This window comes from Mustelus asterias, chromosome 10 (genome assembly GCF_964213995.1).
Source record: "Mustelus asterias chromosome 10, sMusAst1.hap1.1, whole genome shotgun sequence".
Taxonomy (NCBI): Eukaryota; Metazoa; Chordata; class Chondrichthyes; order Carcharhiniformes; family Triakidae; genus Mustelus; species Mustelus asterias.
This window is the reverse complement of record NC_135810.1, coordinates 67,150,043-67,172,801: the sequence shown is the minus strand read 5'-3', so window position 1 is coordinate 67,172,801 and position 22,759 is coordinate 67,150,043. Positions and strand designations below refer to the sequence as shown.

The 22,759-nt window shown below is 40.3% G+C and overlaps 2 protein-coding genes across 3 annotated transcripts in view; one reads left to right on the top strand and one right to left on the bottom strand.

The window, feature by feature from the left end:
• dlg2 (discs, large homolog 2 (Drosophila)) overlaps nt 1-3,091 on the bottom strand; it is a 945,868-nt gene extending 942,777 nt beyond the window's left edge. Inside the window, exons 1-2 of the mRNA XM_078221879.1 lie at nt 2,932-3,091; nt 1,818-2,500 (exon numbers count right to left, since the gene is read on the bottom strand). Coding sequence (XP_078078005.1) covers nt 1,818-1,836 — 19 coding nt within the window. The 5' untranslated portion in view covers nt 1,837-2,500; nt 2,932-3,091. The remainder of the gene's footprint in view (nt 1-1,817; nt 2,501-2,931) is intronic.
• A 58-nt stretch (nt 3,092-3,149) lies between these two features.
• On the top strand, nt 3,150-21,270 carry tmem126a (transmembrane protein 126A). Of its 2 annotated transcripts, none has more exons than XM_078221842.1 (5): nt 3,150-3,375; nt 3,675-3,790; nt 12,591-12,784; nt 14,596-14,710; nt 20,068-21,268. In XM_078221842.1, the coding sequence occupies exons 2-5, from the start codon at nt 3,684-3,686 to the stop codon at nt 20,267-20,269; spliced, it is 618 nt and encodes a 205-aa protein (XP_078077968.1). In that variant the 5' UTR covers nt 3,150-3,375; nt 3,675-3,683; the 3' UTR covers nt 20,270-21,268. The 2 variants fall into 2 exon arrangements, with proteins under 2 accessions (XP_078077968.1, XP_078077969.1); XM_078221843.1 differs by having other exon boundaries at nt 3,193-3,287; nt 20,068-21,270.
• Nucleotides 21,271-22,759: the final 1,489 nt, after the last annotated feature.

Below are 22,759 nucleotides of genomic sequence, written 5' to 3'. Positions count from 1 at the left end.
TTGTGATGCAGGTATGTATGCCATAAGTCCCAATGATTGGCTGATTGAATCAACCAAGTTCCTTTGTCTGTTTGTAATAGGAAAGAGTACAGACCACATTCAATCAGCCTACACTTTCAAAGCCCAAAACAAAATGTCAACTGTTAGATGAAATTTTGGAATTGGACAATACTTGAACAATCTCAAATGGGCTAATAACTACACTAACAACTAACTTAAGACAATTAGTTGATAACGTTATTCATTTGCACTTGCTAGAAGCAACATACATTCATATGCAGGGACCAGTTCTCTGCGAATAAAATAACATTCAAGCCTTGGGCCATTTTAAAAATACCCGAAACATCAGAAGCCTACAGTTCCCTGCTGCTTCCTCCATGGCAATGCCTCAGCCAATTAGTCAACCTGCCAACCAATCAGTACCCTTTTTTCTCCTGTGGTACAAATCGGTGTGATTATTTATAATAAGTCTGTACAAACTAGTACCTACACGAAAAGGGTTTTCAACAACAACATTTTTAAGTATTGGAGAATAATTACTGATACATTGTTTTTGTATTAAAAAGTCATAATTTTACTCTACAAGACAAAATTTAGCAAAACGGAACCAGTGAAAAGTATATAAAGACTTTGAAAATCCTCAAGATTTTGGATTGCAATACAACTTTCAATTAAAATTGCAAATAGATTTTATTCCACTGCTTAAACCATTGATGATACTCTTATCATAAAGCTCTGTTGCATTTTATAGACTGTACTTAGTACTGTATGTACAGTGCTTGAAGGTCTGTTACAGTCAAAGTGCTGGATGCATAAAGCCTTACGAAAACTCTGCCTTGCTTTTTGTGAATGCAGGAAAACATCTGTGATAACGTCTAATGTCCTTGGGTGAGCAAAGCATGTAGCAAAATTTAGACTGGGGATGTATGATGATATATAACCAATACAACATGTTAGAGTAATATTAATTTGTTTGTTCGTTAATAACTTGCTCCACTACAATTCTGCAGGTTGTCCAATTTCCCACAAGATTGGTTGCTGAACCAAACATTATATGTTGGCTCATAGTTGTTCAAAATACCAAATGCAGAATAACATTTTAATCACTAATACAAAATTAATTTCAGATGCAGATTTATCATTTGTCTATTTACAGAAACAGGAATTAACTTTGGGAGCAAGAAACACATTATCGTTTTAGCCTATCAGGTGGGGCTTTTGTTATTGGGTTTGAATATACTCTTGCGGGATGATGAAGCAGTTTACTTACACACAAGACTGCCTACTCGATCAGGGTAAAAACCATAACAAAGCAAAGGCTTTTTGAATATTGAAACTCTTAAACCAATGAGAACTCCATGTTGCTTTTCGTTTAGTGTACATAAAATAGGCCAGAAGGGAATAAAAAAATCCAGTGCCAATGGAACAGTAAAATAGCAGGAAGAGAAAAAATGCTCGAAATTCATTTTGAGCTTTTTTCTTAGGCAGGCCCTTCTTCACTTCGCCCAAACTAAGAATGAACCGTTGGAGCAAAATATTCACGTGATGGAAATCAGCCATTCGTGACCAGCTTGACTAAAGCAAAATTGTACTTAATTTGTTTGAACAAAGATTTAATGGAGTAACAAAGCTGCATCCTCCACAAAAGTATGCATAATGGTGGGGGTTCTTTAATAGATCCATCTCGTTAAAGTTAAAATTCCTATTTCTGGAAACAAGCTGTGTTAAGGTGAAAAAATTTGGCATTTCGCCAATGATAACATTTCGCTAAAGTTTAATGCACGCGTATCACTGCGACCGTGCAAAACCTAACTCACCTTGCTTTTTCACCGGCATTTTTCTCAAAGTGCAACGTTTAATATTTATTAGCACTGATCTTCTCCAGTTTTTGGGATGCTGACAGCAGACACAGCTCGTTTCCTCCTCTTCTCACTCCCATCAAGCTGTCGAAACTCCGATAACAGTAAAAACTTCCTCTTAACGAAAGCCCAAAGACTACAAGTACTAAAGAATACAAACAAATCTCAAATACACACATCCACAAAACTCCAAATAAAAAGCTTTGCGAATAAACTATTTTTTAAAAATGAGCGAGAAAGTGATTCCCAAGTGTTATATAACGGTACTTCAAAGTCCACTTCAAACTCTGAACGCCCCACACGGTTTGGTATTTTTCTTTTTTTTTAAAGGCAGAATCCAAATCGATTCATTCCAAGAGAGTCTAGACAGTAGCTGCAACTCTTATCTTGGCAACAGAAGGTATTTCTTCTTGCCCCGCGTGATTTCTTGTGGTGGCTTGTAAAAATTTTCCAGCAAGGTGGTGAGGCGTTGTTAAACAGGCTGGAGCCGGGAGCCACAGGAGGAAACAAGCAGGAGTTGGCCAGTCAGCCTGAACTGACTACCCCCAACATTAATCCGGTACCAGCTTTATTCATCTCACATCAACTTCTCAATCCTGCAAAGGGCTGCTCCTGACGGACTCGGCCACCATCCCGTGCCACTGTTTTGAGAGAAAAATTAATCAAAGCAAACAGAAATAGCCCTCAGTCCCGGAATTTTGAAAAAAAGGACCAGGAATCGTTCGGGTTGCATCTTCCCAAATGCGAATACGACACACAAAAATAGTGTTTTTTTTTAAGTGACCCGTTATTAACTTTCGGCCGTGATTCCCCTTCCTCAGCTGCACTCAGCATGACAAGGGCCAACAGCTCATCTCTGAAGATGACAGGAACAAATTCATGAAGCGATGCACCGGGGATAAATGGGGGAGGCCAGGCTCCGTGTGCTGGTGCAGCTCGACGGCGGGGCGGCTTCAACACGGGGGGACACCAGGTTAAAAGGACTGCGACACCTGCCGGCTATACTTTATTCTATTAGAATTTCAGATCGCAATCTGAACATAAATAAAGCATGGGCCATTGAAAAACGCACCTTCTGGTGGAAGGGAATGCTACTTGAATGAATCTGCGGAAGCCTGGGCGATGTGATTTGATCTCTCCTGCGCTTCCCCTCCCCTTTGCCCCGGTGGGTTATTTTTTACCCAGTCCTCGCGCAGCAGCTGCTGTCTTTTCCTCACTAACGGCCGCGGCGCGCGGCACGTTTGATTGACATCCCGAGCCCGCCTGAGCAATTGGGGGCGGGGCATCGTCAGTCACCACATGGGGGGGTGGGGGCAAAGTTGAAAGGGGAAAAGTTATTTGATCAGGTGATCAATATGTCTGCGTCCGTGCTGTTGACCTAATGTCCAAAGACAACGTTTGATACCTACCTGGTTCCTCAAATGTGGTGTAAATTACTGCAGTTTTTTTTCTTCATAACAAGCTACTCGGCAACTATTACACTTGCTTGCAGTTAAGACTAGAGAACCAAGCTTAGGTATTTTTTAATATTTCATTTTGCACTTTCACTCACCTCACCACGGATGCTGCGAGACCTGCTGCGTTTTATTTAATGTAATTTGACTTGAAAATGTTACCGCAGCACTTCTCCTTTGCTAAGAATTGAACAAATGAAAGTCAGATCTGATGCTGTTAATTACTGCAGGATAGATTTATTTATTCACATTCTACGTATTAGCCAAGTTTCGTGGTAACATACTGATGCAATTTGTTGCTTTGATATTTTAGTGCAACATTATATTTTGGATTGCCTAATTTTAAATCAAATTGTTGTAGGTTTCGAGAATGGTAGATAATACGTTACTTACACAAGATCTGCAACCAAATATTCCCAACCCAAATGTGATGGAAATGCTCCTCGAACGGTTTCAAAGACTCCCAGAATTAGACAGGTATTTATCTAATGCATAGTAACGCACAGTTTATGTATTTAATATTGTTATTGCACAGTGCAATCGCTTCTCCTGCAAATGGTGATATTTCAAAAAAAATGCTACTAAAGAATTCAAATGAAGAACTTTCTGCCAATATTTATTTAAACTAATTGAAATTTAGCTAAGCAAATGACAATAAAAGCCTCCAAATGAAGTATGTTTAAAACAAGTATCCAAAAGGGTGACAAGGTCAATTTTAAAACAAACATTCACAATCAGAAAATGTGCTTATTTACAGTTGCCAATTTACAGGTTTACAATTTAAAGGAATCCAACTGAGTTTACACTGTCTTCAAAATACTTATTAATTTTTCTCCCTTAATAGTTAGAGTCACAATTCTGAAAAAAAAGGTAACAGAAAAATGCCCTCCATCATGGTTCAAACGATTTAGCCATCATACCAAAAATACTCCTTTGCCTGTGCTGATTTAAGGGTATCACTATATTTTGCAGTCTAATAAGATTATGGAATGGGGTGGGAGAGAAAATCAGGCAAGGTTGTGAATGTAGCCCAATCCATCACGCAAACCAGCCTCCCATCCATTGACTCAGTCTACACTTCCCGCTGCCTCCGCAAAGCAGCCAGCATAATTAAGGACCCCACACACCCCAGACATTCTCTCTCCCACCTTTTTCCATCAGGAAAAAGATACAAAAGTTTGAGGTCACGTACCAACGGATTCAAGAACAGCTTCTTCCCTGCTGCCGTCAAACTTTAGAATGGATTTACCTTGCATTAAGTTGATCTTTCTCTACACCCTAGCTATGACTGTAACACTACATCTGCACTCTCTCCTTTCCTTCTCTATGATTGGTATGCTCTGTCTGTATAGTGTGCAAGATACAATACTTTTCACTATGCTAATTCTTGTGACAATACATTAAATCAAATCAAATATTCTTGATCATGATAAAACAGTTCCTAATAAGTGGATGCAAGGAGAGGATAGAATTTTACTTGGCTGTGATATTTTAGAAGTCAGATAGCTTGCTCCACTCACTATTCAGGCACACTCATTAGCAATCGTCTTTTGGGTAATGTACCAATTACAACCCATGACAATGGTGCATATCTTAGAAAGAAATGCAGATGGAAGAAACTTCCTCTGAACTTTGCTCTCTTTTGAAGATATAGTAAGGGATGGTAAATAGATCTCTCATCCTGTGGCCTCAAATCCTCCAATAAAGAAATGTCATATTGATTCGCAGAAATGTAATCCATTTTTAAACTTTGTCACAGAATTGTTACAGCTCAGAAGGAGGCCAAATGGCCATTGTGCCTACACCAGCTCTCAAAGGAGCATCATGACTTAATGCCATTCCCTTACCTTTTCTCCCTACCCATGCACACAATTTCTATTCAAGTAATCACCTAATGCCCTCTTGAATGCCTTGATTGAACCTGCCTCCATCACACTTCCAGGCACTGCATTCCAGACCTGAACCACTTGTGAATAAGTTTTTTCTCACATCACATTTGTTTCTTTTACAAATCACTTCAAACCTGTGCCTGCTCGTTCTTGATCCTTTCAGAGGGAACACTTTCTCCCTATTTACTCTTGTCCTGCGTCCTCATGATTTTGAACATCCCTATCAAATCTCATCTTAGTCCAAGGAGAGCATTCCAACCCCTCCAATCTATCCTCATAACTGAAGTTTCTCATCCCTGGAACCATTCTTGTAAATCTTTTCTGTACTCTGTCCAATGCATTCACATCCTTCCTAAGGCATGGTGCATAACTTCCTTACTCTTGTATTCTATGCCGCTATAATAAGGAATAGAATTCTATATACTTTATTAACTGCTCTCTCCACCTGTCCTGCCATCTTCAATGACCTGTGCACACATATAGCCGGATCCTGCTGCTCCTGCATCCCCTTACTTTATATTGTCTTGCCATGTGATTCCTGTCAAAATGCATCGTCTCGTGCTTCTCCCCGCATTGAATTTCATCTGCCACCTATCTGTCCATTCCACCAGCCTATCTCCTTTTGAAGTTTTACACTGTCCTCTTCACAGTTTACCATACTTCCAAGTTTCATTTTCATTCATAAACTTTGAAATTGTCCCCTGCAAACCAAGATCTAAACCATTAATATATATCAACAAAAGCAAGGGTCCCAATACCAACCTATCGCAGCAACATAACTGATTGAAATAGAGCTATGTGATTTTTTACAAAGACCAAGGAAGTTCTCCCGGTGCCCTGGACAGTATTTGTCCCTTAACCATAGACACAAATCATCTGGTCATTATCACATTGCTGGATGTGGGTGCTTGCTGCGTACAAATTGGCTATCTACATTACAACAGTGACTACACTTCAAAACTACTTAATTGACTGTAAAGTGTTTTGGGACATCCTAAAGTTGTGAAAAGTGCTATATAAATAGTCATTCTTTCCTTTGAAATTCTCAATCCAAGTTTGATTATCTTAATCTTGCATGAAAAAATATCTCACAGGCTTAGATCCCCATCACACCCAACAATTAATGATTACATGATTTATTGTATTGGAGTTTTCATGGATTGTAAAAGGGTACCACATAGATAAATAGTAAAGGACTGTTTCAAGTTGCTGGCAATTCACTGATGGGCACTTTGATACAGGATTATCACTAGAAAGGGAAAAAATATTTAGAGGGTCATTAGAACATAATCAGCAACAGCATGGTCACTAAAGCAAACAATTATTTAAAAGGGAATAGAAGCATTTGAAAAGTAATGTAAAAATGTTCAAGGGAATGTGACTCCAATAGATATCTCTAATTGAAGAGCTAGCACCAACATGATGGGCTATAGAACAGTACAGCACAGAACAGGTCCTTCGGCCCACGATGTTGTGCCGAGCTTTATCTGAAACCAAGATCAAGCTATCCCACTCCCTATCATCCTGGTGTCCTCCATGTGCCTATCCAATAACCGCTTAAATGTTCCTAAAGTGTCTGACTCCACTATCACTGCAGGCAGTCCATTCCACACCCCAACCACTCTCTGCGTAAAGAACCTACCTCTGATATCCTTCCTATATCTCCCACCATGAACCCTATAGTTATGCCCCCTTGTAATAGCTCCATCCACCCGAGGAAATAGTCTTTGAACGTTCACTCTATCTATCCCCTTCATCATTTTATAAACCTCTATTAAGTCTCCCCTCAGCCTCCTCCGCTCCAGAGAGAACAGCCCTAGCTCCCTCAACCTTTCCTCATAAGACCTACCCTCCAAACCAGGCAGCATCCTGGTAAATCTCCTCTGCACTCTTTCCAGCGCTTCCACATCCTTCTTATAGTGAGGTGACCAGAACTGCACACAATATTCCAAATGTGGTCTCACCAAGGTCCTGTACAGTTGCAGCATAACCCCTCGGCTCTTAAACTCCAACCCCCTGTTAATAAAAGCTAACACACTATAGGCCTTCTTCACAGCTCTATCCACTTGAGTGGCAACCTTTAGAGATCTGTGGATATGGACCCCAAGATCTCTCTGTTCCTCCACAGTCTTCAGAACCCTACCTTTGACCCTGTAATCCACATTTAAATTAGTCCTACCAAAATGAATCACCTCACATTTATCAGGGTTAAACTCCATTTGCCATTTTTCAGCCCAGCTTTGCATCCTATCTATGTCTCTTTGGAGCCTACAACAGCCCTCCACCTCATCCACTACTCCACCAATCTTGGTGTCATCAGCAAATTTACTGATCCACCCTTCAGCCCCCTCCTCTTGGTCATTAATAAAAATCACAAAGAGCAGAGGACCAAGCACTGATCCCTGTGGCACTCCGCTAGCAACCTGCCTCCAATCCGAAAATTTTCCATCGACCACCACCCTCTGTCTTCGATCAGACAGCCAGTTACCTATCCAATCGGCCAACTTTCCCTCTATCCCACACCTCCTCACTTTCATCATAAGCCGACCATGGGGGACCTTATCAAACGCCTTACTAAAATCCATGTATATGACATCAACTGCCCTACCTTCATCAACACACTTAGTTACCTCCTCAAAAAATTCTATCAAATTTGTGAGGCACGACTTGCCCTTCACGAATCCGTGCTGACTATCTCGGATTAATCCGCATCTTTCTAAATGGTCGTGAATCCCATCCCTAAGGACCTTTTCCATCAATTTACCAACCACCGAAGTAAGACTAACCGGTCTACCTACAAGAATTTTCTAAACTGCAAAACCTGTGAGGATTTTTTTTTTAAGTGTATGACCTACTACAATTGGAACTGGAGGCTGATAAAATTCTGAAATCAAATTGGCAATTATTCTAAATCTAATATTTGCCAGGTTCCACTGGAGATGAATCATAGAATCCCTACAGTACAGAAGATGGCCATTCGGCCCATAGAGTCTGTGCCGACCACATCCCACCCAGGCCCTATTCCCTAACCCCACACATTTACCCTGCTACTAATCTCCCTGACACTAGGGTCAATTTAGCATGGCCAATCAACCTAACCCACACACCTTTGGACTGTGGAAGGAAACCAGAGCACCCGGAGGAAATCCATGCAGACATGGGGAGAAAATGCAAACTTTATGTAGACAGTGAGTGACCAGAGCGGAATTAAACCTGGGTCTCTGGCGCTGTGAGGCAGCAGTGCTAACCACTGTGCCACCGTGCTGCCCAACATCCCTCCCTCTTCCTTTGATCCTTGGGGTAGATTGTTCACTGAAAAAAATTCCCTGGGTCAATTGTTCCCTTTAGCTTCCATGCAGCTTAGGGAAAACATTGTCTGGGACATGGCGCATTCACACAACTTGGGGAGAATGTTGTCTAAGGTGGGTGGGTGGATGGGGGGTAGATTACTCCACTGTCATTTCATTATTGTTTATAGCTCCTACAAAAAGTACATACAGTTTCTCAGCTTCCATTCAGCTTGTCAATTCATCTTGAGGGAGGTGCAACAGAGTTCTCTCTTAACTCTCAGGAAACCTGGAGAAAATTGGATGTTCTGTTCATCTATAATATTTAGGGACCAATTCAGCTTACAGCTGTTTCTTTCTATTATGGGGACAAACCAGACAATTAACATATACCCAGAGGACACTGCAGAGCTGAGGTCTAGCAAAATTCAAGGTATCCCATTTACTATTTGGAAGTACTTATCCTAACTCATTCCTGAAGCAGATTATGGTGTTGCTTAGAGTACAAATATTACAGAAAATTATCCCAAGCTGTAAACTCTAAAGCAAATGAGATTCCTTCCCCAGATATTTTCTCTATAGCTTTAATAGTTGGCACCTCAAAATTGTTTATTTTTAAAAAATCATTAATGACATTTCTAATGGTGAATCCATCACTGAAATTTGCAAAGATACTCGTTTTCCAATACTGAAAAATTACAAACTTAATGTGTACTCCCATGTCCATTTCCCTTTAAATTATAGTTCATCAGAATAATTTCATTTACAAACACACACTGCTGAGTCTATCTGCGAAATACAACACACCTGTACAGACAACTGCTGAAACAGATTAGAGTGCCTTTCGTTGAAAGGATATTGAAGCTTCATCTGATGGAATTCCCATGTTACACTTGTAGTCGATAAAAAATACCTCTGAGGCTGGTATGAGTCAAAATAGAGTAAGCTTTATTCTCACAAGCTTGCAGGAGAACTTGACTCCTTGAAAGCGGAAGCCAAAGTTCTCTCTGAACACAGAAAAGTGGGGATATATATACATTATGGCTTCCAGCCCCAGTCACGACACAAACACTGGTCTGGTCATGAATCAAAGTCCATACAACAGTCCTTGATCACGAAGCAGCAGTTCTCTGGCAGCTGTAGTCACAATACAGTCTGAGGTTTCCTGCTCTTCCACGGCCCTTCCTTTGAAGTTACCGGCATAATTGTAGCTGGCCCAGCGGGAGTCCTGCTTTAAACGGCCGTTATCATGCTCCACATCTTGTAATGCTTTCTTCCGTTTACATTTACCACGCAAGCCTGTAGAAAAGGTAAGACTTGCATGTCTGCAAACACATTCACATTTACATTTACATTTGACTATCTATTGTTGTAAGAATAAAAGTTAACTTGTATTAATGTCAGAAGCAGTATAAACAAGGGGATAAGCCATAATGAAGGGTTACGCTTGTGATACATTCTAAGTACAAAGTTCAACCTTTTAGGTACAAAATACATTAACTCTTTAGGTACAAAATACATTGAGTACAAAAAACATTAACCCTTTCCCTTCTTCACACTCCACCTTTGTTCATTTCAGAAGGTTTCCCTCTACCTTCCCTACCCTTATTGTCGGTTTTTTTTCTGCTTGCATTTACACTTTAGCCATTTAAGGAATGTGTGTGGGCCAAAGAAAATGAACGTCTGTGTAATTCTCTTAATATAATGGAGGAGTAGAGTATGTGGCCCCTCAAGCCTGCTCTGCTGTTCAGTAAGGTAATGGCTGATCTGATCTTGGCTTCTACTCCATTTCAATTTCCTGCTGTTCTCTATTACCCTCAATGCCGCTATAGTTCAAAAACATGTCTCTTAGCGTTATATACATTCAGTGACACAACTGCCAAAACACTCTGACGTAGAGAGATTCATGACCCTCAGAGAAGAAATTCCCCCTCATCTCAGTCTTTCATGGGTGACCCCTTATTCTGAAACTAGTCCCCCTTGTGGGAAGTATACCTCAGCCTTAGTAATTTAGTGTGCTGTTGTCTTTTCTGGTTTGCCAATTTCTTGGATCAACTTTAGTACATGTTCATAACCAGGTAGTATCAGCTCCCATTAACTCAAAATAATCATGCATCAGTTATTAATTGTTCACCATACTGTCAAAATTTCAACTTCCGAGTTTGACTTTAACACGAGATACCTAACGACAGATTGTCTTTATTTTACTTGCCCGCAAGGGGAGAGATCTTGACATAATGGGTCCAAAACACCTCTTCACCGGACAAAGAAAATCATCATGGTTTATACAATTCAACAGCTCACAGTCAGCTGGACACAATCCAATCAAAAGGGTTACAAATGACATATATTATGTATTGATCCAATAGAATGAAATACTGAACAACCCTGATCTTTGTGATCATGATACCTTGTGGGATACCCCAATATATCATCCCTAAGCCTCATGAACTGTCCTTTAGTCTCGTAGTAAGTTTAACAACACCAGGTTAAAGTCCAACAGGTTTATTTGGTAGCAAAAGCCACAAGCTTTCGGAGCCTTAAGCCCCTTCTTCAGGTGAGTAGTCTTTAGTCTCGTAGTCAGACATCATGTCTCTATTTTGAAAGCAGCCTTACAAAGCATCTTCACTAAAACAGTCTCACGTGGATATCCTTTAATTGATAAAGGGGGCCTACTAAAGTCATTAGTATTTTATGGTCTTGTCAGTGAAGTTAACTGAATCTCTAAGGAATGTGGTCAAATCAACTTGCCTTCAGGATATTCCCTGATTGTAGCCCTGATAAGTTTGTTTATTGCCAACAACAAAACACTTGTATGCATTCCTTATCAATCCAATGACTGAGCATTTTACCATTACCTACAATTTCAGGGGATGCCAGCATGTATTATTAGTCCTGGTCAGTTCCCACTAAGTCCTCTACCATAACTCTTTCGTTAGCTGTGACATTAATGTCTTTGACTCTGTTTTGATTAGAAACTGTGAAGGCAGCCTCATTAAAATTCACTCATCAATTGTTTCTGATAAGGTGTCTGGCAATTAAGTGTCCTTTATGGCATTGTGATTCCAACAGTTGGGTACCTTAAGGGAATGTATTCAATTCATGTTTAGTATCGCAGGGCACTCAGCAACTGTTCACCATGTTAAAGAAAGTTTCTTTGTTTAACTTCTAAAAACGTATAGAAGATATACTTATACGTGTGGACTAATTAAAGATATTACACGTACCTTTAAAACTACAAAGTTTTAAAACATCGTTACATTTACTAACAAGTTTCCTCCCCATGATTTAAAGTGAATTCTACATCTAAGTTGATTAAACAAAAACCCTAGCAGAGCCTGGCAATCTTATATTAGCCCTTTCTTTTCTCTCTTTCTACAATACCTGTAAATGTCCTCCTTTTGATGCCCTATATATTTGATTGGCAGTGGTTAGCCCTGCTGCTTCACAATGCCAGGGACCCGGGTTCAATTCCAGCCTTGGGGAACTGTCCATGTGAAGTTTGCATGTTCTCCCCATGTCTGCGTGGGTTTCCTCCCACAGTCCAAAGATGTGCGGGTTAGGAGGATTGGCCTTGCTAAATTGCACCTTAGTGTCCCAGGTTAGGGGGATTAGTGGGGGTAAGGTGGGGTGGCACAGTGGTTAACACTGCTGCCTCACAGCGCCAGGGATCCGGGTTTGATTCCTGGCTTGGGTCACTGTCTGTGTGGAGTTTGCACACATTCTCAGTGTCTGCGTGGGTTTCCTTCGGGTGCTCCAGTTTCCTCCCACAGTCCAAAGAGGTGCAGGTTCGGTGAATTAGCCATGTTAAATTCTTCCTCAGTGTATCTGAAGACGCGCCGGAGTGTGGCGACTAGGCAATTTTCACAGTAACTTCATTGCAGTGTGAATGTAAGCCTACTTGTGACACTAATAAATAAACTTTTAACTACAAATCATTTCATTTCCACCTATGGTATTTCTAAATATTGCCATATAGGTGATGCAAGGTAGTTCTCTCCCATACCCCTCAAAATTTCATGAGTACTGAAGATTAAATAACAGTGGTGTGAGATGTTCTGTACAATATTTTGTGTCAGCAGTTGACATTTCTCCCCACAGAAAGTTTTTTGCATACGGACCAATCTACCTTGGGATAAATTCGGCATTTGCTGGTTTAATAGCCAACAGTTTCTTTCGACGAATACTCAATATTGCACAAGCCCGTTATACTTCCAGTTTGCCCATGGCAGTCCTTCCATTCCTGTCAACAATAGCAGGGTATAATGCTGCAGTGTCAAAACCTTTGCTTTCAGGTTAGTAACGCATTTATTAAATATATTACAAAAGCATTGTTTGTATGTCAGTTTATGAGGTCCAAAATAATTGTCATACTCCTATTTTTAAAATTAAAAATGTTTTATAGCAGTGTACCTTTTTAAAAATTAATTTACAAGATGTAGGGATCACTAGCTAAGCAAGCATGCCCTTGAGAAGTGGTAGCGAGCTGCCTTCTTGAACCACTGCAGTTCCTGGGGTGTAGATACACATGATGTGGAGATGCCGGCGTTGGACTGGGGTAAGCACAGTAAGAAGTCTCACAACACCAGGTTAAAGTCCAACAGGTTTATTTGGTAGCAAATACCATAAGCTTTCGGAGCGTGCTGCAGAGACCACTCCATCTGACGAAGGAGCAGCACGCTCTGAAAGCTTATGGTATTTGCTACCAAATAAACCTGTTGGACTTTAACCTGGTGTTGTGAGACTTCTTACTGTGTAGATACACCCACAGGGAGTGGGGGGAGGGAGGGAGTTCCAGGACTTTGACCCAGCAACAGTGAAGGAATGATATATTTCCAAGTCAAGGTGGTGAACGACTTGAAGGAGAACCTCTAGGTGGTGCTGTTCCCAGGTAGCAGCTGCCCTGGTCCTAGGTGGTAGCAGTTGTGGGTTTGGAAAGTGCTGCCGAAGGAACCTTGGTGAGTTCCTGCAGTGCATCTTGTAGATGGTACATACTGCTGCCACTCTACATTGATGGTGGAGGAATTGAATGTTTGTGGAAGGGGTAGCAATCAAGTGGGCTGTTTTGTACTGGATGGAGTTGAGCTTCTTGAGTGTTGTTGGAGTTGCACTCATCCAGGCAAGTTGGAAAGTATCCCACCAGACTCACAACTTGTGCCATGCAGATGGTGGACAGGTTTTGGGGAATCAGGTGGTCAGCTATCCAACACAGAATTCCTATCCTCTGACCTGCTCTGATAGCTACAGTATTTATATGGCTAGTCTAGTTCACTTCAGTTTCTGGTCAATGGTAACCCCCAGGTTGTTGATAATATTGCACTTTATTTGAACAAACGCATCACAATTATCTTTACAAATGGAGACTTGGCAAGGCGAAGGAAAGAGAAACTGCCATTCTTAAATAACATGCACTGTATAACGGTCTTCACTCAACAAAACACTCCAATATCAGCGGTGGGGAGTGGATAAGGGAAACTAGAATAAAGCACAGAGGAAAGAAACTAGCAGCAAAAAGGTAGACGTAGGTTTTGAAGAAGGTTGTATGCCGTCTTATCAAATGGCAGCTGTTGAAAATAAAGCTGAAATTAAGATTTAAAAAGGCTTAAAATTTTTAAAAACTAAGGTTCACAAGGATGTTGCCGGGACTTGAGAAGCTGAGTTACAGAGAGAGATTGAATAGGTTGGGACTTTATTCCCTGGAGCGTAGAAGATTGAGGGGAGATTTGATAGAGGTGTATAAGATTTTGATGGGTATAGATAGAGTGAATGCAAGCAGGCTTTTTCCGCTGAGGCTAGGGGAGAAAAAAACCAGAGGGCATGAGTTAAGGGTGAAAGGAGAAAAGTTTAAAGGGAATATTAGGGGGAGCTTCTTCACGCAGAGAGTGGTGGGAGTGTGGAATGAGCTGCCGGATAAAGTGGTAAATGCGGGGTCACTTTTAACATTTAAGAAAAACTTGGATGGGTTCATGGATGAGAGGGGTGTGGAGGGATATGGTCCAAGTGCAGGTCAGTGGGACTAGGCATAAAATGGTTCGGCACAGACAAGAAGGGCCAAAAGGCCTGTTTCTGAGCTGTAATTTTCTATGGTTCTATGTTTTTTCTTTAGGTGATCTCAACTGTCCCACATGTGCCCTAGTTAGAGGAGGATTAGTAGCTTCTGTTGGAGGAGGCTTGTATCCTGTTCTCTTGGCCTTACCTATAAATGCTGGCCTTGCAACAAGGTGAGGACTATATTCCTGTACTAGATAAAACCATCTTGCAAATAAGAATTGTTTTGATTTATACTGAATTCCTGTGTTGCAAGCACAATGTAATATTTTTCTAATTTGGCGTGGGCGGAAATTGGAGTGATGGTTGTTGATGGAAAACATTGTGCCCAATATTAACATTGATATTCTATAATGGGAGTAAAAATTTAAAATATTTGGTGCAGAAAATATACTTATAAAACTCTTAATCTGTTTTTCTACCTCTGGTTTGTTTACTCTCATATCCTATTTTTCCCCTTCATGTCAACTTTTTGTCGTCCTTGCTGGATTCCAAGATACTCCCAATCCTCAGACTTGCTATTGTTCTTCGCAACATTATAAGCTTCTTCTACTAATCTAATACCATCCTTAACTTTGAATGAGATACAGATGGATCTTTCCTGCAGATTTTTGATTTTCAGTAGAATGTATTTTGTTGAACATTTTGAATTGTTGCTTTAAATGTTTGCCACAATTTACTTACCACCATATCTTTTAATCTATTTACCCAATCAACCGTAGCCATATCTCTCCTCATACATATGTAATTAACTAAGATTTTTGTTTGTGATTGGAGTATGTACTTCTAAACTTTATATGGAATTCAGTGGTATTATGATCACTATTTCCCAGTGGATCTTTTACGGACATTAATTAACCTCAGATTATACAATACCAGATCTAATAATGTTTTATCCCTAGTTGGCTCCACAATGTATTGATTCAAGACAACTATTACAAAACATTCCAATAAATCCATTTTCTAGACCCCCCCATGTCCCAGTCTATGAAGATTTTAGACCTCCAAAATTACTACATTGCCTTTGTCACATGCTGCAATAATTTCTTGTTTAATGCTTTGTCTGATAGCATAATTACAATGAGGAGGTGTACAAACTACTGCCTTCAGTGTTTTTGGACTTTTGATATTCCCAATTTCCACCCATACTGATTCTACTTCATGATCTTCTGAGGCCAGATCCTTTTTCACTCATGTTCTCATGTCACCCTTTATCATCAGGCCACCACTCTTCCTTTTCCATCCTGCCTGTCTTTCAAGATATTGTTTATCCTAAAATATTTATTTCCCAACCTTGATGTCCCTACAACCATGTCTCTGTAATAACAATTAAATCTAAATCATTTACTTATTTTTGCGCCTCAGTTCATCTATTTTGATGCTTCATGCATTCAGATAAAGAGCCTTGAATTTCATTTTTTTTACTATTATTCCATAAATTGACCTTATTTGTTGGTGCACAATTAATGTTAAACTTTTTGTCAACTTCCTGCCCACTGCTCATTTTTACCTACATTGATATACCGTTCCATTGGCTCTTTGGATTTTTAAATCTCCCTTCACCCAACCATTACACCGACACCACACTTTGAGCCACATGTTTAATTCTCTAATCTACTTGAGTCTATGTCAATTGGTGTGTGGCTCAGGTAATAATTCAGAGATTCTTTTGATATTCTGCATTTTAATTTGGACCCTAACTCCTCAAACTTTTAACATTTATTCCTAGTTCTTAGTCCTAATATCATTCCTAATTCTACTTATGTCATTGGTTCCCACCTGGACCACAACAACTGGGCCTGCCCCATCCAAGTGCCTGTCCAACTGCATGTCGTCCTTAACCCCAACCCTTGACAAGCAATACAACTTGTCATGGCTGCAGCAAACAGTACCTATCTCCTGATGTAACTGTCTCCTATCAATGCCACATTCCTTTTTGCTTCCCTCGCTTGGATGGTATCCTGTACATGGTACAATGGTCAGCTCGCTCATCCATTTCAGTAGTAAACACCCTTTATCTGTTGGACAAAGTCAGAGGCTAGGCTTTACAATCACTACATGCTGGATCCCCATTCCTGCCTGACTCTCAATCACACTTCCTGTCCCTGGCAATTGACCAACTCAAGTTTTTCCTGACTGAAGGGGTGTGACTGCCTCCTGGAAGAAACTGTCCCCCTCCCTGATGCCCTGCAATGTTTCCTACTCAAACTCCAGCTCAGCAACTCTGAGACAAAGGATTGCAGTGTATTCCATAGATTCCCACATTCTGCAGTGACTCTATACTACCATCCCTACTGTATCGATCCAACCTTAATTAGTCAATTAGTTATTAATTTACACCACTAAATTAATACAAGCTACACTCTCCTAGCTTGGAGGCCAGGAAGATGATCCACCAGCTACTGGATGCCAGAAGGTAGAGAGAGCACCTTTCTCCCTCTGCACCTAATTTCTATGTGAACAAAATTCCCGATGTCACATTGTGTCTACATTGTACTCAGGTGTAGTGTCCCCTCCAGGCAACCCTTTACCCCATGCAGTTTGCAAATCTGTCTGCTTTTATATAGTACTGATGTATCATTCCTCAGTTGCAACAGTAGTTCAACGTCTGACTACAATAGCTAACACCTAGTCAAGGCAACTGCTTTCAGCTGATTGACAGATCACCGCCATGCTACTTAACTAGCTTGCCTTCTGAAAGTTGTGTGTCAGAGACTGGCTCTTAATTTAAACTTGAGAAAACCTTACCAGAAATTCCCACAATAAACCAGATTGTCAGCTTTGCAGTCTATCTACGTCGCACTCTGGCATTGTTGTCTTCATGCTGCCCCTTCCTCAGCATGGTTTTATGCAAAGGAAATCATATTTGACAAATTTTAGGGTTTTTTGAGGATATAACAAGCAGGGTTGATAAAGGGACACCAGAAGATGAAGTGCTTTTGGATTTCCAAAATATGTTAGATAAGGTGCCACATGAAAGGTGACTACACAAAAGCTTATTATACAACAGAATCATAGAATCCCTACAGTGCAAAAGCTGGGGGGAGGGGGACTGGAGGTGATAGTGGTAGTCTATCAGCATGGATGAAGAGGACTGGCTAACTAACAGGAAAGCGTCAGAATAAATGGGTCATTTTCAGAATGGCATGCTGTACCAAGTGGAATGCCAAAGGGATCAGTGTTGGGGCCTCAACTATTTATAAGCCATATTAATGATTTGGATGAAGGGAATAGCTGTATTATAGCCAAGTATGCTGATCATACAAAGATAAGTGGGAAACTGAGTTGTGACGAGGATACAAAGAGTCTACAAAAAGAAATAGGGAGTCGGTAAATGTAGGAAAATATGAGGTTGTCTACTTTGACAGGAAAAATAGAAAAGCAGAATATTTTAATGGAGAAAAACTACAGACTTCTATAATACAGAAGAATTGGGGTATCCTTATACGTGAATCACAAAATGTCAGCATGCAAATATTATGAAAGCAATCAGATGTTGGCCTTTATTGCAAGGGGTGTTAGGGACCAGATCAGAAACTCCAAGTATATGAAGTTAACCTAGACCCCAACCATTTTTTATTTTGGCATTAGTGTGTGGATAAGGTGTTTCGCTCCAGGTGTGATTCTATTGACCCACTATGAAGCTTTTATCAAAATAAACTTTATTTAATACAGTTTAACTATAACAAAAAAGAATTAACATAACTTTTACCAATTGAAACACAAACATGACAAGGTATAGTTCTTAAAAGTTGGCTGTTTCTATAGCTCTCCACAGACATAAATCTTTCTTCAGAATCAGTTAGCACAAAAAACAGATATGCTCACATAGATGCTACATTTCCAGCCTTTTAACCCCTCTGGACAGATATAGAAAGATACCAGTCTTCTGATTCCCATACAACAGCCTCCAGAGAAAGATTCATCCCCAAACAGCAGACCCTCAGAGAAAGAGACCCATTTTCTGACTGATCCCAGTCTCCAAATCCACAGAGAGAACACTACTTCTCTCAAAAGATCCCAAGCAGCAACTGAGCTTCTCTATTAGCTCCGCTCAGTCACATGATTTTCCTATCAACCTAATCAAGCCCTACTCTGAAAAACCCTTGGGGAAAACACTAAACTAACATAACTGCATTAGTCCAGATTAAAACAAGCTTTTGAGCAATAAAAACAATTATGCTTCTGCAGTATCTGCCTGTTACAAAGTAGCACCAATAAATTGAACTGACTGCTAAAAAACAAATCCTGCACAAGATACATGACAAACACATTCCTAAAAAGCACAGTATTGTCACAAAGTATTTTTTCTTAGAGGGTCTTCAGTGTTTGAAATTCTCTTTCTCAGTGGAGGCTGGGGCATTGAATATATGCAGGGACGGGTGAGATTGTTGATTGACAAGGGAGTCAAACGTTATGGGGAACAGGCGGGAAAGTAGAGTTACGGCCACAATCAGATCAAACATGATCTTATTGAATGGTGGAGCAGGCTCAAGGTGCTGATTAGTCTTCTCTTGCTTTTCTTTCTCACATTCCTTTGATGGAAAGAAAACAACAAACCGGTTGACTTACCTCCACACCTTGTTAGTCCAAAAATAAAGCTCCCCATCCTCCTAAATTAAACAATTCTCTGAACAATTCAGTGTGTCTTTGACTTAGTTACTTGTCGAATTTGAATTGTAACATATTCAAAATCCATGAAGTTCTGGTTACTCTTCTGGGTTGCAAAAACCGATTAAGTTTTATCTGAGGAGGAGGAGTGGGCAGTTGTAAAAATCCCATGCGAGAAAACTGAAGGAATTTTTAAAGAATCAATATCTGTCACTTTGATAATCTGTCACTTTGATAATCCTGACAGAAATATTATATAAAGTTTAGCTTTGGAGTTTTAAAACTGCAGAAAGATCTTATAAAGGCTTTGGTGTGGCCACTTCCAAACAGTATAAGTACTCAGCATATTAGCAAAAGCTTCCCAAGTTGAAGGATAGAATACAAATTGTCTTGAGGTCAAGGGAGTTGGGGCTTGTTTATCATAGTGAGGCATGAAAGGAAGTACAAATTTAGCCAAGACCCAAAATACAACATGCAGGCATTCATGCACAAGTGACACATATAGCTTCATGAGCTATATCAGAGAAACTTGTCAGATACATTTCAGTTGCAAAATGCTTCTTAGGAAAAAGGTAGAAGAGGATGAATTGAGGGGGTGAGGTTCTTAAAATGTGTGTCTGCTTTCAAGCTATCATATACAATGACTCATTGGTTATGTTACATACGTGGGCCCTAATTGCAAAAGGTTTATCCTTACATTACAGCATTTGCAGAACATTTATTCAAGTTCTTCAGACTCGTGTTCTGTCGGAGAGTCAGTGCCGACTTGATGGGCCAAATGGCCTCTTTCTACATTGTAGGGATTCTATGATGATTATATGATGGTGACTGAGGATTTATGCATCATTAAATCAAAATTATATTTACAATGTGCTCAAAATCATTATTTTCTAACTACATCTTATTCTCTTTTGTTCAGGTATAATACAGCCCCTATGCCACAAAAGGGAAATATAATACGATTCTGGATTTCTGTTTCTCAGCCAGTTATGAAGAAACTGAGCTTTGTGTTCATCCTTCAAGCTCTCTTTGGAGTCTATCTGAGTTCTAAGCACTATGCAATTTATGTGAAAATGTTAGCTCTTCCCCCAACTCTTACAGATCCTGAACTAGATGGATAAAGTGCAGGAAAGAATTTCTCCAGAACTTGGCGACATATCATGCATTCACCACTGTTGAACTATGGGAAGATAATTTCTTATGCGAACTTATAATAATGACTAATAAAGTGATTAACGCACAACCAAACATGTTCAAATATAGAGTTACTGCACCTACAGTACTGTTATTTTTGCATCTTGAGATTGTGGCAGTTGTGGTTCAATTGAGAACACTTTCACAGATTCAAGTTCCATTCCAGGGCTGAAGCGCAAAATCAAGCCCAACACTCCAGTGTATTACCGAGGGAGCCCTACATTGTCAGAGGTGCTGTCTTTTGGATGAGCTTTTAAACCAAAGAGTCTGTTCAGGTGGATGTAAGATATTATGGATCTATTTCGAAGAAGAGCAAGAGTTATCCCAGGTGTCGTGGCCAATATTTTCCCCTCAACCAACCAAAGAAACTGGTAATTATCACACTGTTGTTTGCACAAATTGGCTGCTCATTTCCTTCATTACAACAGTGACTACATACTAGTGCTTTGAGACATCTGGTGGCCATGAAAAACATGATATAAATGCACACCTTTTTTCTTCTTACCGTAAAGTTCAAAAATGCTACATCAGTGGTGCAGTCTATAATTAAGTGTAGGGTGACTGAACCTCTAAGTTTTAAGCCAATCTGAAAAAACAGGCTTGGATTTGTAACGGCTAGGTTATACCTGATGAATCTGGTTGAATCTTTTGATGAGGTGACTACAGTTCTGGATGGGGAATGCCTATGGATATTATCTATACGGGCTTCCATATAGCATTTGATAAAAGTCCTTCACAAGAGATTGTTGTCATAAATTGAAGCTCATGGAATTGAAGGCAAATTGGCTTATCAGCAGGAAACAGTAATTAGTAATAAAGAGCAGGTGCCAATTGGCAGTGGCGTCCTACAAAGGTGTGTGCTGGGGCCTTAACTATTCACCATATTCATTAACAACTTAGCTGATGGGATGGGAAGACATAACCAAATTTATACAAAGATAGATTTCTATCTATAATACTGCCTAACATTGGAGAGAGAAGTTGATAGATTAGTGAGCTTACACACGAGCAGTGGGAGAGAACACAAATCTGGGCGAGACACATTCAGATTGAGTGTGGGTATTGCAAATTTGGAACACAATGGGAATTCAGTGCAGAGGGGAAGAGGTGCTTTTTTGATGTTTGCTTTCCTCAAATTTTATGAAAGTGGTCTTGTGCTGTTGCAGCAGTAGAAGCTACAAAGGAGAGCTGATTGCCAAGTAGTGCACAAGATCAGGTAAGTACTACTTTTGTCGCTTATAGTTCATATGGTCTTTTTGTGGTTTATAGTTTGTATATTCTGTAGTGAGGATCAGGCCCTGGAGTAATTGATGTAGAAGGTTTAATTTAAAAGGGGTAAGTCATAGTGTGCTTGTTGTGCTTCATGTGGGAAGCCAGGAACATTTCCAGTGCCAAAGACCAGCATGTGTACAGGAAGAGTCTCCAGTTGCAGTTCCTGGGAGTCTGGGTTTCGGAGCTGAAGTGGTGGCTGGGGACACTGTGGAGCATTCACACCACGGGCCAAAACTCCAGTCAGAAAGGAAATGGGTGACTACCAGGCAGAGTAAGAGGACTCGGCAGGCAATACAGAAACCCCCTGTGGCATTCCACTGCAGATTAGATATACCATTTTGAATACATTTTGGGGAATGGCCTCAGTGGAAAGCAATAATAGCTCAATTCATTGCACTACAGTTGGCTCTGCTGCACAGGAGAGGAGAAAGTGGGAATGCAATAGTTGTAACTGATTCAATTGTAAGGGGAATAGATAGGCATTTCTGTTGCTGCAAACAAGATTCCCTGATAGTATGTTGTCTCCCTGGAACTAGGGTCAAGAATGAGCAGCTACAGGACATTCTGGAGGGGGAAGGTGAACAGCCACTGGTCGTGGTACAAATCAGTAGAAATGACAGGTCCTAAAAGTGAATATAGGGAGTTAGGAAATAAGTTGAAAAGTAGGCCCTCAAAAGGTAGTGATCTCAGGATTATTACCAGTGCCATGTGCTACTCAGAATAGAAAGATCAGGATATGTCAGATGAATATATTAAATGCAAGATGGTTCAAGGGGGAGGGTTTCAGATTCCATTTCTGGGACCAGTACAAACTGCACACGTTACACCTGGGAGGGACTGGGACTGATGTCCAGGGCAAGTATTTGCTAGTGCAGTTGGACAGGGTTTAAATTAGAATGGCAGGGGGGGTGGGAATCTAAGCAGGGTGACAAGGGAAAACGCTAGCACAGTAATAAAAGAACAGTAAACAAGGTAATCAAGAGTGATAAGCAAATAGGGCCACAGTACAAAGAAAAGTTAGGCTGATTACAAATGGCAAAAAGGTAAGTCCAAAGGCCGTGTCTCTTAATGCACGAAGCATTTGGAATAAGGTAGATGAACTGACAGCACAAATCAAGGTAAATGGTTATCTCATAACCATCACA

Excerpts from the sequence above, each read along its gene's own strand:
- tmem126a (XM_078221843.1), top strand. The coding sequence starts at position 3,684 with ATGGTAGATAATACGTTACTTACACAAGATCTGCAACCAAATATTCCC. Across the intron at positions 3,791-12,590 it reads AGACTCCCAGAATTAGACAG|AAAGTTTTTTGCATACGGAC; the intron begins GTATTTATCTAA and ends TTCTCCCCACAG. Across the intron at positions 14,711-20,067 it reads AATGCTGGCCTTGCAACAAG|GTATAATACAGCCCCTATGC; the intron begins GTGAGGACTATA and ends TCTTTTGTTCAG.